This window comes from Manis javanica, chromosome 4 (genome assembly GCF_040802235.1).
Source record: "Manis javanica isolate MJ-LG chromosome 4, MJ_LKY, whole genome shotgun sequence".
Classification (NCBI taxonomy): domain Eukaryota; kingdom Metazoa; phylum Chordata; class Mammalia; order Pholidota; family Manidae; genus Manis; species Manis javanica.
Window position 1 is genome coordinate 26,704,114 of NC_133159.1, and position 17,867 is coordinate 26,721,980.

At 39.6% G+C, this 17,867-nt stretch overlaps 1 protein-coding gene across 2 annotated transcripts; it reads right to left on the bottom strand.

Moving 5' to 3' along the window:
* Positions 1–45: 45 nt before the first annotated feature.
* Positions 46–15,426, bottom strand: SFPQ (splicing factor proline and glutamine rich). Of its 2 annotated transcripts, XM_036990744.2 has the most exons (13): positions 14,503–15,423; positions 13,668–13,856; positions 13,037–13,338; positions 12,833–12,928; positions 12,088–12,284; positions 11,901–11,985; positions 11,476–11,593; positions 11,079–11,127; positions 10,876–11,000; positions 5,343–8,461; positions 2,178–2,225; positions 1,094–1,180; positions 46–133 (listed from the first exon to the last, which is right to left on the bottom strand). In XM_036990744.2, exons 1-10 carry the CDS (start codon positions 15,310–15,312, stop codon positions 8,324–8,326), a joined length of 2,109 nt encoding a protein of 702 aa, XP_036846639.1. In that variant the 5' UTR covers positions 15,313–15,423; the 3' UTR covers positions 46–133; positions 1,094–1,180; positions 2,178–2,225; positions 5,343–8,323. The 2 variants fall into 2 exon arrangements, with proteins under 2 accessions (XP_036846639.1, XP_036846640.1); XM_036990745.2 differs by lacking the exon at positions 5,343–8,461 and having other exon boundaries at positions 14,503–15,426.
* Positions 15,427–17,867: the final 2,441 nt, after the last annotated feature.

Consider the following 17,867-nt stretch of genomic DNA (forward strand, 5'->3'; position numbering starts at 1 on the left):
AAATTCTATTAAATGAGTCCTACTTAAAAAGAAATAAAAGGACAATCTCATTTAAAAATGTCTTTATTAATGACATTTAGGTTGTTCATTCCTTTGTCCTCTTCCTTACTGGTTTTCTGAAGTTTGCCTGATCCTGCCAATTAAAGGAAACAATTACTCCAAAAGACTGAAGAATCAGTTATCAAGTTCTCAAACATTCATCAATTAGCACCAAGTAAATTTCCTTAACACCAAGTTTTAATCAAGGAATGTAGTATTAATAGTATTTTTAATGATCTGTATAACCAGTTATCCATATAACTAAGGCTTATATAAGATGAAGAAATTATTTCAATACCAGACTTTGTCACCTAGCTAGTTAAATTTTACTTCCATTTTCTGTAAGATGTTCTAGTAGTAGCCAGACTCTTTAAAGGCAAATCTGTAACATTCAAGACACTCCATTAACTGGCACCATCTCTCTATGTATATAAAGACATAGCCCTCATTTACATACCACCTCTATTTCTACCTAAAAGTATTCTTTTTGTTCAAATTTCAAACTGATTATGACAGCCCTTTAAACCTGAGTGACACCTAACTATATATGCAATTCATCAGGTGAGGGGATAGTAAGTAAACTTCTATGCATGGGCCAACTTTCTGCAAATCAAGTTTTACCAAAATAGCTATGTCAACCCAAATGTTCACACTGCCTGAGTGCTTTGCAGCTAGAACAGCAAAGTTGAACTGCCCTTCTAATAAGTATCACCTTTTATAGTTCTCCATCTATTTTCAAATACAGGTGACCCCACTATCTAACTATTGGATAAGAAACAGAGAATGTCTATTGTTTTGAATCCTTCTCTACATGGTCCTATGTACAAGTGAATACATGTACATTATTTTTATTGAAAATTGAGGCTTGAGCTAAACCAACAGACAAGCTGACAACCTCAGAAGGCTATTTGAATGATAGAAACAAGGAAGTTTCTACAAGAAAGTTTAAGTTTAATGTAGAAGGTAAAATGATATTTACACACAAGTAGTTGTTTTTGATAACACCCAAGAGTCATTTTGAAGGCAATTTAAGGGTAAAAATCACTCCACTTACCTAGACACTCCCCAGTCTAACAGCTGCAGCTCTCCTTCTCGGTTGGCTCATCCTGTGTGATGTACTGAGAACAAGCATCTTATTCACCTATCATTAAAAAAGTACTTTTGTTACAATAACATACTTGGCAAAATAATGAACAGCAGCAGTAGACTTATACACTAAGAAGTGACTAGTGGTTACAATGGAGGAGGGTTGGGGTGGGTAGGTGGGGAGGGTGAGGGGGATTAAAGGGGCACCAAAATTCTCAATCATAATCGATATTGGTCACAGGGATGGTAGTACAGCATGGAGAACAGTCATTGGTTCTGTAACATCTGTGTTGACAGATAGTGACCGCATTAGAGGGGGGGTGAGGATTTAATAATATGGGTAACAGCCAAACCACTGTGTTGTATATTTGAAACCGACATAAAATTGTCTATCAATGATAGTTCAATTTTAAAAAGCCAATAAAATAGTGTGATACTTGTTTTTAACCCAATTTCAAAAAAAAAAAGTGACAAGCTTGGCACAGTATACTAATACATTATTCTGACATCAACAAGAGGTACTTTTTGACACAGGTGTTATTGTTCCTTTTCCCACTATATTCCTGCTTAGTAAAGAAAGACCTGGTCAACATCAAGGTTATAGTCTCCTAAATTTTTTCACACATATTTATGGAATTTATCCTCCTACCAATGACTAGACACTTGTTCCTCTAGTATTTACTGGGTGAGTAAAAAAAGAATCTTAAGGAGATTTCAAAACTCAAAGTTGAATTTTGAGTTCTGAAAATATGCCAGTTCTTCAGTAACTCAATTTTTTTTTTTTATTCTTCTGATCATTTTCTTTACATAATCATCATGCATCTTTTTTTCAATTCTTCTACTGGTTGACATTTCTGTAATAAATATTCCCCATCTTCTGTCTTTCCCATTTAAATACTTAAACACATGCACACACCAATTTTCAAAAGCAATATAGGAGTATTGTTAGGATAAACTTCTTAAAAAGAACACACATTTCCCCCTACACAGCTAAAGCAAATTACTTAACCATTAAATAGAAATCAAACCCAGAGTCCTCTATGGAAACTTACCTGAAGTGAATGAGCACTCCAGTATCAGCCAACATCAATCATTCTTACCTAAAGAATAATAAGAAAAAGTTAACATAAAAGACAAGGGTATAAAGATTTGAAAATGCTAGTTAACTTCAAAATTTAAAGAGTAAAATTCCAGAGACAAAGATTGGGGGGCAAGTTACAGCATTTAAAAAAAAAAAACAGGAAGAAATTTCATGGGGGGGGAAAATCTAAAATTATTCTTAACGTTAAGTAATAAAGTAGACACCTGAATAGAATCAAAACTGGATCTTCTTTAAAATACAAAAGCCTAACTGCTATTTTCACTAGTCTGAGCACAATGAAGTTTGACTGCAACCCAAAATATACTATCCCTTATGTGAAGGTATGTGACAACGTTTACCTTACCAAATGAGTTTTAACATCAGCTCTTTCCATATAAAAGCACATACCCTGCTCCCCATTCAAGTATGTCTTGTCTTCCCTTCTCAGGCGGCCTGACCACCTTCAGCAGGAGTCCTCCAAGAGTGCCCTCCCCATTCCACAGTACACAACAATGCAGTTGTTATCCTGCAATATCCTATACATTGCCCTCATTCTCTCCAAGTCCTCACTGGGTTTTAAGTCAGGGCAGGGAAGCTATGCCTCATCGGGACAGCAAGGAATCTGAGTTTTTCTGAGGGAGAATACATTCACATTCACTATATATATGCCTGGCAGGGCCACAGTGCACAAAAACAGAAAGATCAGCCTTAATTCAAGTTCCAGGTTTTTCCTCCTCCCTGATCAGTTACTACCAAGGGTATATGAAATAAGAGTTCCCTGTTGCACATGTACCTCCATAAGGGATACTATATCGTTTTGCATTCTCCCCCCATTCTCCAGATTATCCTGTTCTACATCCAGTCCTCTTTTCACCCTCCAAATAAGATCTTTGCATTTTCAGCACTGGTGTTCAAAAGAAACAATTTTATGATTGATGGTTTACCAACTGTGAGATTTCCACAGTTGAGTCTTAAATATTGCCAATCATTATCTAGCAGCAATGACAGATGATTAGGAGCAGCCAAATCCCGAGTTCTTGCCCTAATAATAATAGGCAGCCGTTTGAGAACTGCACTAGCTGACAGAGCACTGAAACATTATTAGCTAAAGCCAAAACCAAATAAAGGCCCAGAACAAACATCCCTGCTCTCTAAAAACCTGTCCAAAATCAGTGAGGGAAAGGTAGTAAATGCAGGACTGTGTATCATGTCACTGCAGCTGACAATGATTAACAATAGGAGACATGCAACCCCCATTGAAGTTAGAAGTCCAAAACTAGTCACACGCATTTCTTTATTGGGGAAAAGTGAGACTATTATGAATTCTTTGTAGGTTTTGCAACCTTATGTGAAGAGCACCCATTCCATTTCTTTCATCTTTCAGAAAGCACCGGTATCTGTTCCAAGGGCCTAACAGTACGAAAATGCATTCTGGCATCACATTTCTGAACTTCAGACCATATTCATGAAAAGAATTATTTTGGTTTGTAACGAGAAAAGACTATGAAATACAATGCGAGCACCTCAGTATAGTGTGATTACTGAAACCCATTTATTTCCAGCTTTTTGACTGATTTTAAGACCCTCTATACTAAGATTCAGAAATTATAACTACAAACAAAACTAAGTGAATCAACTTAAGTCACAGGTTTCTCATTTGAAAGTGCAAAAGCCTATTCATCTTGAAATAAGCAGAATGAAGCGAAATTTACCCCCCACTCCAATGATGTTCCTGAAGTCCATATATTGTAATACGTATATTCTCTCAAAATTGTTATTGACTGTTTAGAAATAAAAGCTCAGGTTTACTCCTTAACACTCAATCACTACATCACGGTGTCAAGTGTTGGCCACCGATTTAATGGATTATGCCACAGGAAAATCCTACCAACGTTGTATGCCAATTCAGTGACATTTTGTCACTAAAAGCTGACCACTGTTTGGTCTACTTTGTATTATTGACAGAGAGAGCTAGTCACCATTTGCTTTTATCTAGCAGGAAAGTCGAGTTATTTGCTTGAATGAACTACAGATCAAAGTACAAACTTGTCCCCACCTTGTGAATTGCCTGCTAAAGAGCTAGACATTTTTCTTGATACATTGGAAGAAAATTCTCATAGTCGTGAAGTTTTCACCAGCATTTATGCAAAGTAAACCAAATTTTTCCAGTTACAGAGCAGAAAGCGTTATACGTGAACGCCATTTCTCATGCACACTATAGCTAAAAACCAGTTCAGAGACCAAAGTTAAGTTGAATTGAGGTCTAGAAAAGTTGATGAAAAAAGCTTAAGTCCTTAACAAAAGAGGGTGCTTCTAAAGATTTTTTTGGTGATTGACCATTTTGGATTATAACATCACATCCCTAAAGCTAAGGGAACCAAATTCAAAAAGCTATGCTGAACATCTGCAGTTATCCTACAGAATACGACGGTCTTGATTGGGAAATGATTCCCAAGATGTATTCAACTGTAGGCTATCAATGTGCCACACCACTTTCCCCCAAGTTTAGAGTATAGACATATTTAGACAGGTCACATAACTTCAACTCTTCATGTTAGACTCCCATCTAATAAGCCCAGGTTTAGTAACAAAGGTGTTCCCATGGAGCCCACAGAAAAAATTTTTAAATCACATTACAAAAAAACTGTACTTTTGGTCTTAATTCACTCAATCTGCAAAATTATTACCAAGATTGCACTCTGAAATTATTGATATTGCTGACCGATGGGCAGGTCAGTTTGCCACAACAGAGACTATCACATACTATACAGTCCATGTTAAGATGCTAAAAGCACTCTACTTCCCAAGTATGGTTTGGTTCCCTCTCCCCCATACCACTGATGTCCCAGGTCATCTTCAGTTACAATGCAGCTCAAGAAAAACCACACAACTGAGTCAGATATACCAAAGAATCAAGTTTGCACTTTTTATCTGAGAACCGCAACAGCACTGATTTCTGCCTGAAAAATTACAGCTCTGAACCCAAACCCACACAGTTTTGATAAAAGCTAACTTTACCATACAAGTAGTTAGGTGCTGCACTGTGATTTCATTGTCAGAAGTGTGATGTCAGAATGCCCACGGAATAAAAGTACATAGCAAGTCACCAAGTTAGATTATATTGCTTGTTACCTACCTGTATGCAGTCGGCAATGAGAATCTTGGAGCAAGCAGGAATACTACATCCGGGTCCTAATGTCCATTGCCATTTGCGGTACTACGTTCCTCACAGTTACGCACTGCAGAAATGCTGGCTAAATGCAGTTATGTAGCAGGCCACTACTTTAATAGTGCATAATTGCAGTCCAAGAACACCAGAGAACATTCCACCACAACTTAGTGGCTTGCCCGAGAAAAGCCAAGTATCTAAATTTTTATCTGCCATAATATGCCACTTATAAAAATTGCACAGGCGTACATTACAATTTCCCCAATTATTATCTGTTTGTATTAGTGGTGAAATACATCTAATAAAGAGTGGTGGGATTTATATCTTAGGAGTTTAATTAGTGTCCTAAGCAGAGAGATTAATTATGGTTACACTAAAATGGGAGCCAATGGGTAAGCTTATACGACACGTATTTACACTGCGGTATCAGAGAATGCAGTTTTTAAAGACTACAAGTTTAAATCAATCACTGTTCCTCTTAAAATTACTAGAGAAAGTGGAGAAGAGGAAATGGGGACAGGTGGTTTCTATAAATGAGAAAAATGGCTAGACTACTTCGAAAGTACTACCTTCCCGTTCCCACCCCAAGTTTCCTACCAGCTTTTAGGAAACTATCTTTTAAGATGATTAAATTCACATTAGACTAAATAAAAACTATCATATACATTGCAAGACTTTCTGAAAGTCTATTTGAGTAGCTTACAACCCTTGGTACCCTACTATTTCAGTGATGAAAGTCAAAACTTCATTGAAACTAAGCATCATTATTTGCTAAACAATGTTTAGCAATTCTACAGCCCACAGTAAGGCTATCAAAACCACAACTTCCAGGAGATTATCCATTAGCATCCTTCACCACTCTTCAAAAGTATAGTACTACCAAAAGCTTATTTTAGGGGTCTGTGCCAGCATCCCTTATAAAGAAAGGCATGTAATCTGAAAAATAAACTGAAACATTAATTTTATAGGCAGATTTTCCCATTTCCCAACCAGCCCCCACCCACACACATTCCAGTTCACCCTCTATGGGTGTCCCAAGAACACCCCCTTATTTATTAGTGGAGTCCCTACCATACAATTCAACCAAACTGTAATGGACTCCTTTCAAATCAAGACCTTGTTTCCATACAGAAAATCTCAGACACATCACGAGGTGAGTAACTTGCCTTGGGACAGAACTTCCTCATTGGTAAAATTATGGTAGAACTACCCATTTCCAAGTGTCTCAGTTAACAGAATAATGAACATTTTCCAGTGAGATTCTCTCCCTTAAATCACACCTTGTACCTGTCACACAACCAGAATTGAGTGACATGCCTTTAAACCCCACTAGTGTTTTAACTTTACTATTATCCAGTTTTCTATGCAGAAAAAGTGCTTAAGTGTTTCAACAATAGGTTTCCCTTTGTACTCAGGCACAGTACTAAACTTCAGCATTTTAACAAAGATTTGATTTAGAATTTTACTTTTGCCAATTAGCATCAAGAACAGGTGAATAGGAAGACATTCCATAGTAAGAGTTCTATAACGTACAAATTTAAATGGAAACATAACGAAGAACAAACCCAAACCATTCAATTACTTTACCTACTGTTAGAAGTTTTTCCTTTACTAACATATACACACTGAAAAAGCAGGTTCCCATTGTACTAACAGCCAACAGTAACAATCTAATGTTAACTCAAAAATGTTTCTTACTCTAATGTAAGGAGATTCAATGAAGTTGACAAACTGACAACACCATCGAAACACTCCAAAGCTTTATGGTGGGAGGGATATTTGTACTGTGTAGCATGAGCAAACTCTCTCCATATTTAGTGCTACATCAAAGAAACCATGGAAAAACAAGTTAACAAATATTTTGTATTAAGAATGGTCATCTGTAACCCTGTTTGTTATTAATGGTCACCACTAGCTCTTAGAAAAGAGAACAGATTTTTATAGTCCTACAGACTTTGCCCAAGAGTAAGTAGCACAAGGAGATGTAGAAGTTACAGGGAACAAATGTACACCTAAGCCTACTTTATGGTCACTAAACTTCTTAAAGTTGAGTTTTTCAGACCAAACCCATCTTTTAACTTGCTTCAAGTAATACATGAAAAGACTTCATGTTTAACAATCTTTAATTCAAATGTGAAGTTCAATACAAGCCATTTGTAGGGCTTGGGACTTGTTCTTTTAAAAACAAGAATAGAGGAATGCAACAAAATCTTCCCACTTTTCTTCAGAAACCTTCAAGGAAAGGATAGATCATAGGGCCGTAAAAGATCCATTTAGTCATACCCACTCTCTCCCGCTAACAGTCTTACACCCATTCCATGACCTTAATACACATTCCGGAATGAAGATTTACAGTTCAGCTTTGCTTTCATAACCATTTAAAATACTTAGCACCGGCTTGCTTCCTATAATGCCAAACAAATCAAATCATGAAACTACTTCAATATGCATTTCTTCGTTTTAAAACAAGGGGGTAGTTATTTATAGAAAGAAGTATTTAGCCTACAAGTACATTTCCCAGAAATGGCATATGCCATTGGAAGGCCTGACACTCTCATGCTTTCAAAATAGAATACCTAGCCTAATGTGCATAGAAGCATGAATGGCAAAGTTGAAGATCAATATTGTAACTATTTTTTCTATTTATTTGAAGCACAGTAAAAAAAAAATTGGTACACTTTGGAAATTCAGTGGCACAAGGTACACTGCCATAACTTGAGGGACATTATACAGTTAAAAAAAGAAAAAAAGGAAAAATAAATTCCTGTTTCAAACACTGCATTACATATTTTTACCTGCCCAAACAGACCATTTACAAATATTAGGTCAATAAACTGCTAACATCCATAAAAAGGTAGCTTTCTTACTAAAATGCAAGAATTTAAAAGATTGGTATCTAAACAAGAAAAGACAAAAAACAAACTGGAATGAAAGCCTAGGTATCACATCTAAAATCGGGGTTTTTTGTTTGGGCCTTCATACTCTTCTCTCCCTCTACCATATCCTGCTGGAGTTCCAGGCCCCATTCCTCTAGGACCCTGTCCACCCACAGGTCCCGCACCTCCCTGCCCAAAGCGCTCAGTACGCTATTGGAACAGTAATTAACAGTTCATTATTATGTAGTTGATGTCCATGTGTGTTAAGTAAATATTTTAGAAGGTTCCGTAGTCAACGTTCGTCGATACAATCACCAATGAGTCGATCCACAGGTACCGGGAACATAGAAAGGAAAAAAGGGTAATTTGAAAATTAGTTTACGATAATACATGCCTTGTGGTATGTTCCCACTTGAGCCATTCTCATACACCTGTTTCAAAGAATAGATCTTCCCTGTAGTGCTAAAAAATTTAAGAATTAGTGCAGATGTGAAAACCCATTCCAAAATGAGTTTTAAGAAATTTCACATCAGATTAACCCACTGAAAAGCTTGCAAACTTCTCACTTTCAAGGTGTGAACAGGAAATTTAATTTCCAAATAAGCCTCACAAGCCCAGACAGATTCAATTCACTCAATGGAGTGACAAAGACCTACTCACCAGTTAGTGGCATGTGCTGCATAAGAAACCTTGCGCTTTTCAAGATCTTAAGACACATCTGCTAAGTTGCAGAAACCTTAAAAGGTTCAAAGTTTTAATAAAATGCTACCAGACTACAAAAAGAAAAAGCATAAAAGACTAATAGATTTAATCACTTAACCACAAAGTCAACTTGATTAAAAAAAGAAGTGTTGCCATGTTCTCACAGGTATACCACCTTCAAAGCCATCACTATATAACCGAAGACAATTATGTTCACAGTGCTGTTCTGTATCGTTGCAAACTGACTAAACATACAGCCCACCCCTGTAACAGCCCAACTTTTCCGTTAGGTCTTTGAAAAGTCCACTGACACTTAGTTATGATTCCATGGTCTGGGTATTTCTCCCAAACAGCCTACCACCAAGATAAAGTGACTGCAATAAAGCAGGACTTCGTTATTCCGTTTAGTTTTAGGTACTAGTCTTAGAAACCTTACGTACCCAAACAGAAGAACCCTATAGATAGATATGCAAGCACAGCAGCCTGAACTATCTTTCAAATTCCATTTAAAATAGATCAGTTACTAAGAGTATTACTGAAAAGAAAAGAAAAGAAAAAAAAATAGACATCAGGGTTCAATTGTTCCTCCACGTAATTTCAACATGTTTCCTACAAAACAATAGGGCTACTTTCAATTTCAACCTTTTCAACTATTTTCAAAATTCTAAAAATTTTAGGGTAATTTTAGTACATTGTACACTTAAGTTATAGCTCAAAAAGCTAAAGAAGAAAATTTGGAGGGGTTTCACAATCATATTATTACAGTCTCTTAGAACCCAAGGCACTGTTATGTGGAATACAGAACCTTAACTGGGAGTATGTCAAATTAGATTTTACAAATTTGATACACACCTACAACCTACATTTTAAGCAGCATATGAACAAAATTGCGTTACCATTTTTAAAATTCAATTTGAAGCTAATAGTACTGCATTTAAGCCAACCAACTATTTACAGTTCTAATTCTCAAGAAGCCTTAGACAGATTTCAAATAGATGAGGCCCCATACTAAATCCTTATGTTCCTTATTTGCTAAATCAATCTAGGGAATGGCATGCTGCAGTTTCCCTTTGCCAAAAGCCTCTAGGTGAACTAATCAGACTCAATTCAGTTGTGAAAATGCACTGTCCTCTAAACCCACCTCTAAAGCCAATATTCAGTTCTCTAATGTTTCATAAAGCCCTAACAGCCACTCAGACCAATTCTCTCAGTTGTTCTAAAGCATCTTGATAGGCTAACTGTAGAGGTAAAATATGATTATCATAAAGAAGGTTCAGATCAAATGCACACAACTCGTATGCTTAGAATTATCAATGGTTTGTACTACCCTGTAGCAAAGTAGAAGTGTCAGTTTATTTTAGAAGGTGTACACCTTTATGGACAGGCCCAACAGGTGGGAAACGACGAGTCAAAACACTAAACAATTCCCTTTTCATGGGTAGAAGCCACGTCAAATATAGGTCAAAGTCCTATACATCACTAAAACATGCCTAAAGCTGCAAAATGCAAGTCTGATTCATACTTATGGCAAATACCGGCTTAATGAATGACATTTTGCCATTCAATTACTTTCACATGATGTAGAATAATCAGGTACATCATCTAACATCTAGAATTTGGATTTGCCATGCACTGGAGTGTAGAAGTACACAAGCAATATAAGGGAAAGCACCTAAGTCTACTTATTGCCAGGTAACTCCAACATACTAATAGCGTTGACTTCTTGTTGGCAACCTATCTGTTTAGGTTACCAACCCTGAGTTCTTCTATGTTGCCAAAGTATTCCTCAATATTATGATTTACATGATAGGGGAACTAAAAGAGGTCCAGATACCTACTTTAAGAAAAAAAACAGAAACACACACACGTAAGTTGTGGAAAATGAGAACTTCCTTTGTACTACGTCCCACAGGATACATTACCATGTCACTTCCCATCATGGAACCACTCATGGTTGCTGGTGGAACTCCAGGATTAGCTTCATAACCTATGCCACCACCACCACCACCTAGAGGTGGAAATTTCTGGCCTCCTGAACCATAGGGATCTAGGAAACAAAAATTCTCGTTACAATTTGACCAGTACTGCTCTCTAATGGTAATATTAATGTAATTTTCATGCTTACCTCCCATGTTCATCGCTCCTCCACCACCCATTCTCATGTCTCTCTCTCTCTGAAAGAAAAAAGTCCCCTTCATATACCTATGCCAATTATTCTTGATAGCTAAGAAATTTCTGTAATTTAAAATTGTTTAAGCTTTCAAAAAAAAGATTAAGGCAACTTTAAAAATCAGTATTCTGAAACCACTTAGACACTTCATTATCAAACTATTAAAGCTGCTCCCCAACCAATAAAGTCTTTTGGCCTGCTAGAAAAGATAAAACTCAAGGTACATCTAACGTACTTGTTTAAAAAAAAAAAAAAGCTATCATGTGAAATGTTGTATTTAACTGAATAAAATTTAATTTTAGGTACCTACAAGTTTTGTAGACCAATTAGACTGAAACAGAAGTTTACTTACTGGATCCATATAGCCCATTCGGCTGTAGCTTTCCTCTCTTTGGCGTCTCATTTGTTCTTCCATCTCACGCTGTCGAATCATCATCTCTTCTTCCCTTCTACGTCGCTCCTCCTCTTGCCTGGAAATATCCAACATGTTAACCAAAGTGTTATCCACATCTTTTAAAATTAATCTGAAGGAAGCTAGTAGTTTTGCCCAAGAGCTTAGCTTTACAAAGTCTATGTCAGAGTAAACACAAAGGCCTTAAGAGTGAGTCTGGGAGTATAACCTATAACCCTCCAGGCAGTCTGACAAAGAAAACATCACTAATGAAAATCTTATGGTCTATTCCAATTTAAGTGTTATGACAACACCGACATAGTACACTTGTTCTCTAAATATAAATATAAATGCAGAACAAAAGGGTGAGTTTAACAAAATTTTACCTCAATTGCATTTCTTTACGTTTCTGCATTTCTTGATTATGAAGTTCTTCCATGCGTCTTAATTCTTCTTGGCGTCTCATCAGATCTGAACATTGGAAAATTTTGTTTTGGATTCACATTAATGAGGGTTTACTAAGTTCAAAAAGCTATTGATCCCATCAGCAAAATCACACAACAGGCCTTTTACCTTGACGCAGAAGGTTTGCCTGATGTTCATGATAGGCATCTTCCATTTCACTTTCCAATTTGTCTTTTGCATCTTTCATGTTTTTTTCAACTTGTTCCCTTTGCTGTTTTTCCATTTCATCCAGGGACTTCCATCGCTGAGAATATTCATACTCAAATGTGCCATGCTGGGCAAAACGAGGAGGAGTTTCTCTCTCCCTGACAATGTTTAAACATGAACCTATTTATGGATGCACACAATAAATACTATCTGATCCCCCAAAAACACTAGTCTTTTCCTTAGCTTATCACACTTGTAAAGTATACCAAAGGCAACCACCACTGTGGTTCATAAAAAATCTCTTCACAGCCAAGAAAAAACAACCCATGTCCCAGAATGATATACAGTAACAGAAAACATTATTGGTCAATGAAGAGAAATCCTACCTTCCTCATTTCCTAATTGTTTCTTCTAACTAAATTCCTATCCAAGGATTATTTTCCCCAACCTTAAAAACGAGGATGCCTACACACTGTGTAAACTTTAAGGATGAAACAAAATCGCATTGGAAGGTACCTGCCCAACCTCAGGAACAAACAATGGGTATTTCAATCACCCATCAAAAGCTCTACTTTCTGAGCCTAAGGTTTTTAAAACAAATCTTTTTGAGACTTTTGCCATCTGGACAAATTGAAAAATTACTAGATCAGGTTCTCATGTACACTTAAAATTTAAAAACTGCCCACCAAAATTTAATCCATCTTACTTTTGATACATTGGATTCTTCTGTGCAAGTTTTTCAGGAAGACCATCTTCATCATCCAATTGTTCAAGTGGTTCCACAATGACTGGACGAGGAGTTCTAATATAAAAAACAGTTCTAACTTAACTTTGCTCCAGTTTTATTGCAACTTCCTCATATAGGTTAACAAATTGAAATTATTAGAATAAAATAAGCACAAGAACTTACGTTGTCAGTAAGAAAACGCCTTCACTGCATCTTTCAAATGCTTTTCTTGCTGCTGGTTTAGAAGCAAATTCAACTATGCCTTTCCCTGTAGATCTTCCACGGTCATCCACAATTACAACAGCCCTTTCAATAGGACCGAACTGGCTAAAGGCTTCTTCCAACAGTTCATTGGAAACATAAGGTGAAAGATTGCGAACGGAAAGAGCAGCAGCATGTGTGGCAAAGCGAACCCGAAGCTGCCTACCTCTCATGGGCGTATCATCAAGTTCAGCTTTGGCAATTTCAGCCAGTGCTCTAGATTCCTGAAAACATCAGACACACTCATGTCAATACTTCAAAATTGGCTAATGCACATTCGGAAACTGATACGCCTAATTCCTATTCCTCCTCCAGCTAAATTCAAGTATCAAAGCAGCCCTCCCTGACACTATTCAGGGTAGGTTGTTAAATGCCTAAAACCAAACTCCCCTGGGTTTCTTAGATACCAACAATTATGCACTATACAGGAGTTCCAACTTTTCTGTAAGAAAGATGAAAATTTTAAAGACCAATTTATTCTTGTTCATTTAAAAATCCGTATTTTTGTAACAGAAAAAAAAAACCTTTAAATTTTACATAAATTCAAACTTACAAGCTTAATAAATCCGAATCCTTTGCCTTTGTTGATAAAAACTTCTCCTGGTTCTCCATATTTAGCAAATAGTCTTTTGAATTCATCCTCTGTGATATCAGCAGGTAGATTCCCAACAAACAACCGACAACGCTGTGTGTAAGTTTTCTCTCCAGGCCTCCTCAACAGTGACAAGTTGGCTTTAAATCCCTAATGAAAAAGGAAGGGAATTTTGACACCAATGGCCTCTGCACGTAAAAAAATCCAGTAATTTGCATTTTCCCAAACTTCTTGTTATGAACCGGGTTGTTCTTTTGTTCCGTTTAAAGTCAAACTCAAGTTTCTACTGTAATTTTCAACGTAATCACTATCCTAACCTCAAACAGCCCAAATCAACTACATCAGCAGCAACCTCTTCAGCTGTACCTACTGACTGTCCCTGACAAATCCGGACCGTAGCAGAAAAAAAGCTAAAACGGTGACCAAGTATTACATGATGAAAATCCTGGTGTCACCGACGCGACCTTCGCCTGCGCTCTTAAGAGCGTAGTAACTCCCCTCGGTCTTTCCAACCCTACATTTCACGCTCTACTCTTCCCCAACCTCTAGAATCCGAAGGTCCACCGCAGCTTCTCATCGCCTTCTTGCTCCCGACACCCTCTCTGGGCCCTCTCCGGCCGGAAAGCCAACTCCGAGATCCAACGCGGCCCGCGGCGCTGCGGCGGCCCCGCCTCCGCCGCCCGCGCGCAGGCGCCCTTTCCGGTCTCCGACAAAATGGAGGCCCGGGAAGAGGAAGGGAAAGAGTGGAACGCCGCCATCTTAGGGAAGCCGCCGCGTAGTTCCAAGGGACACTCACCTCCGAATCGGATATCTTCTCCTCGCTGCGGCCGCCGGGGCAACCGGGCAGGGGCCCCTGGTGATGCTGCTGGTGGTAGGGTGGGTGATGTTGCCGGCCTCCGCGGGGCTCCCCGCCGCCTCGGTGCGGCGGCTTGGGGTGGCCGCCAGGGGTGCTCAGGCCCGGGCCACCGCCGGGCTTCGGCCCACCGGGCATTTTGCCGCCTTTGGGGCCGCCGGGTCCTGGGCCCTGTTTAGGCCCCGGCCCCGGGCCCCCTGCAGGTGGAGGCGGCGGGCCCCCGGCCTGCGGCGGGGTAGTGGGCACCCCGCTGCTCGGCGGCGGGGGCGGGGGCGGGCCGGGGGGCGCCGAGGTGACAGCAGGCGGCGGGGTCGGGGTGGGGCCCGGCCCCGTCGCGACCCCAGAGGTCGGGGGTGCGGCAGGTGGCGCCGAGCCTGAGGCCGGCGGCGCGCTGCCTACTCCGGGAGCCGGTCCTGGTCCCTGAGGAACAACGGGCTTGGACGAGTCCTGTGGCGGCGGCGGCGGCTGCTGATGGGGCTGCTGATGCGGCGGCGACTGAAGCGGTGGCGGCTGCTGCGGCGGTGGCTGCTGCGGCGGCGGCTGCTGCTGCTGTTGGTGTGGTGGTGGTGGCGGGATCGGTGGCTTCGGGACACCCTGGCCCGGTCCGGGCCCCATGGGTCCGCGGTTCTGATTGAGGCCCATGCCCGGCGGCGGCGAGCGGAAGTCGTGGAGACCGCCTCGGCCGCCGCCGCCTCCGCGCCGGTGGAAGCCGCCGCCGCCACCGCCACGGCTCCTGAACCGATCCCGAGACATGTCTGTGATCAAGGGGCGGGAGAGGCAGAAGCGGAGAAGACGCTCAGGGAACGTGGAGGCCACCTTGCTTCGCACAAGATGGCGGATGACACAGGCCGCGCACCGCCTTTGTCCTCTTCTTATATAGGCCAGCGGGCGTGGCCCCGCCTCTTCTCGATGGGCAGCTCCAATAGCCAATTATAAGTGCGGTGCTTGATGACACTAAGTTACGAAGCGCTAGTCTTTGCTATTGGCTCCCTAATGAGAGGCAGGAGGCTTGGAGGGCCTGAAGTTCCAGTTCGCCAATGAACTGAAAAGGAGCTGGCTGTAGGCCGTTGTGATTTGCTGGGACCAATTTGAATGGGCTCGCCAGGGCATTTTTCCTGTGAAAGCAAAGAGCCAGGGCCCTATCAGCTCCTGGGGAGAGAAGTTAAAGGGCTCTTTCTTGATTGCACCTACGAGCAGCCTGCTGGTATCCTGGCCCAGAAAATAACAGATGTTCTTCCTGTTCAAAGCATTAAGTGCCCACTATCTATCTACTTTGTGCTGGGCTATTAAAATTAGAGAAATAAATCTTAACCTATTACACACAATCTTAGTGCTTTTATTTTGGAGCCTCATAGGTTTATTCTAGCGGTATGAATTTAGCAATAGGCTTAAGTTAGTGCACTCTTTATTTTTACAAAAAAGGGCCTTGATTGTATGTTTGTGTGTGTGAATTGACTAATCTACAAACACAAATCACAAGAGGAATATCACATCTTTCTTAATTCCACTATCACCCACAACTATGAATAGATTAAGATCTTTAAAATTACAATATTAACATACCTATATGGAATCAACCAAGGGGCAGCATGCTTGTAGTTCAAATTCTCCAACTTCTCTGAAGTACACCTACCACATCCCTTAATATCCCTCCAAGTTACCTCATCTATGGGCCTTTTGGTGGATCATTCCTCTCTCAATATTGACTCATGGCTCATTGTCTTCCTTTCCACCTCTCCTGTTCATCATTCAACATCTATGTGTATAATCACCCAATACTCTCAATTCTTTACCTTTTTACCTCACCTCACAATCTTTTCTTTCTTTCCTTTCCTTTCATCCTATATGAGCCATCCCACCTCATCATGGTCATCCCTGTGTTAGTTTTTACCAGTAACTACGCCATCTCTGAAATCTCTATTTCAAGAATCCTAACTGTTGTATCATAGTAACTCTGATTCTTTGACTCCATCAAAACCTCCGAAAGTATTATTTGTCACTCTCTCACACACACAATCTTGTATATTCATAACTTGTGTCACCCAGTTTAAATGTCATGATTGCCTGCAAACACAACCTCTTTTTTTTCTCTTTCTCCTAAAACCGCAATTCTAGTTGGATCCAACAATTCACCTTCTTTAGCAAGAGTTGAGGCCTTCACTTTAATTAATTTATTTATTTAATTGAAGTACAGTAGTTGACGCACAATATTGTATTAGTTTTAGGTGTACAACATAGTGATTTGACAAGTATATTCGGCAAAATGCTCACCATGATAAATGTAGTGACCAGCTGTCACCATACAAAGTTATTACAAAATTATTAACTATATTCTCTATGTTGTACTTTTCATCCCCATGATTTGTTTTATACTCGGAAATTTGTACCTCTTAATCCCTTTCATCTATTTCACCCATCCTTCTACCCTTCACCCCTCAGGCAGACACCATTTTATTCTCTGTATTTATGAATCTATTTCTGTTCGTTTTCTTTCTTAGATCTCACATATAAGTGAAATCGTATGGTATTTATCTTTTCACTTTAAATTCTTAACCACAAGCCTTAAAATGGCATTAGACTTTTCCTTGAAATCTTACTAAATTTCCCTAGTAAATTCACTTTCCACTTGCAGAGGTAGTGTATTTCATGCTTTCTCCATTCAACTCCTGTACCTTCTCTCACTCCACCATAACTAATTACTTCTCTTATTTCTTTGAGGAAATAAAAATCATTGGAGAGGAACATTCTCATCCAACTGGAAAGCCACAAGCCTATTGCATTGGTACCCATTTTCTCTGTTTTCTTTCCTGAAACCATGAAAGATGTGTCTTTACTCCTGTCAAGGGGCAAACTCCCACTAGTGCTATGGATCCCACTCCTCATGCCTTAAGAATTTTCCCTTGCTGTATCATCAACTATTTCTAATGGATCATTACTATATTAAAAATAAAATCTTCCCCTTATCCTATTTCATTTCTTTACTCCTCTTTATGACAAAACTACAAGTTGCCTACACTAAGAGTCTCCACTTCCTCACCTTAATTTCCTCTTCAAAACACCCCAATTTGTCCACCCTTCTCTTAAACTTGCCAAGAATACCAATGATCCATGTGTTGCCAAATCAATAAACACCTCTCTACACTCATCTCTTTTTATCTGTTGGCAACATTCAACACAGACGGTATCACATCCTTCATGAAACACTTCTCGTCAGCCCCTGTGATGTCACATTCTTAAGATTTTCATGCTGTCTCAGTGAACTGTCTCTCTGCTGACTCCTCCCTCCTAAGGGCCTCTGACTGCTGAGA

Excerpts from the sequence above, each read along its gene's own strand:
- SFPQ (XM_036990744.2), bottom strand. The coding sequence starts at position 15,312 with ATGTCTCGGGATCGGTTCAGGAGCCGTGGCGGTGGCGGCGGCGGCTTC. Across the intron at positions 13,857-14,502 it reads AGAAGATATCCGATTCGGAG|GGATTTAAAGCCAACTTGTC; the intron begins GTGAGTGTCCCT and ends CTTTTTCATTAG. Across the intron at positions 13,339-13,667 it reads GATTCGGATTTATTAAGCTT|GAATCTAGAGCACTGGCTGA; the intron begins GTAAGTTTGAAT and ends TGATGTTTTCAG.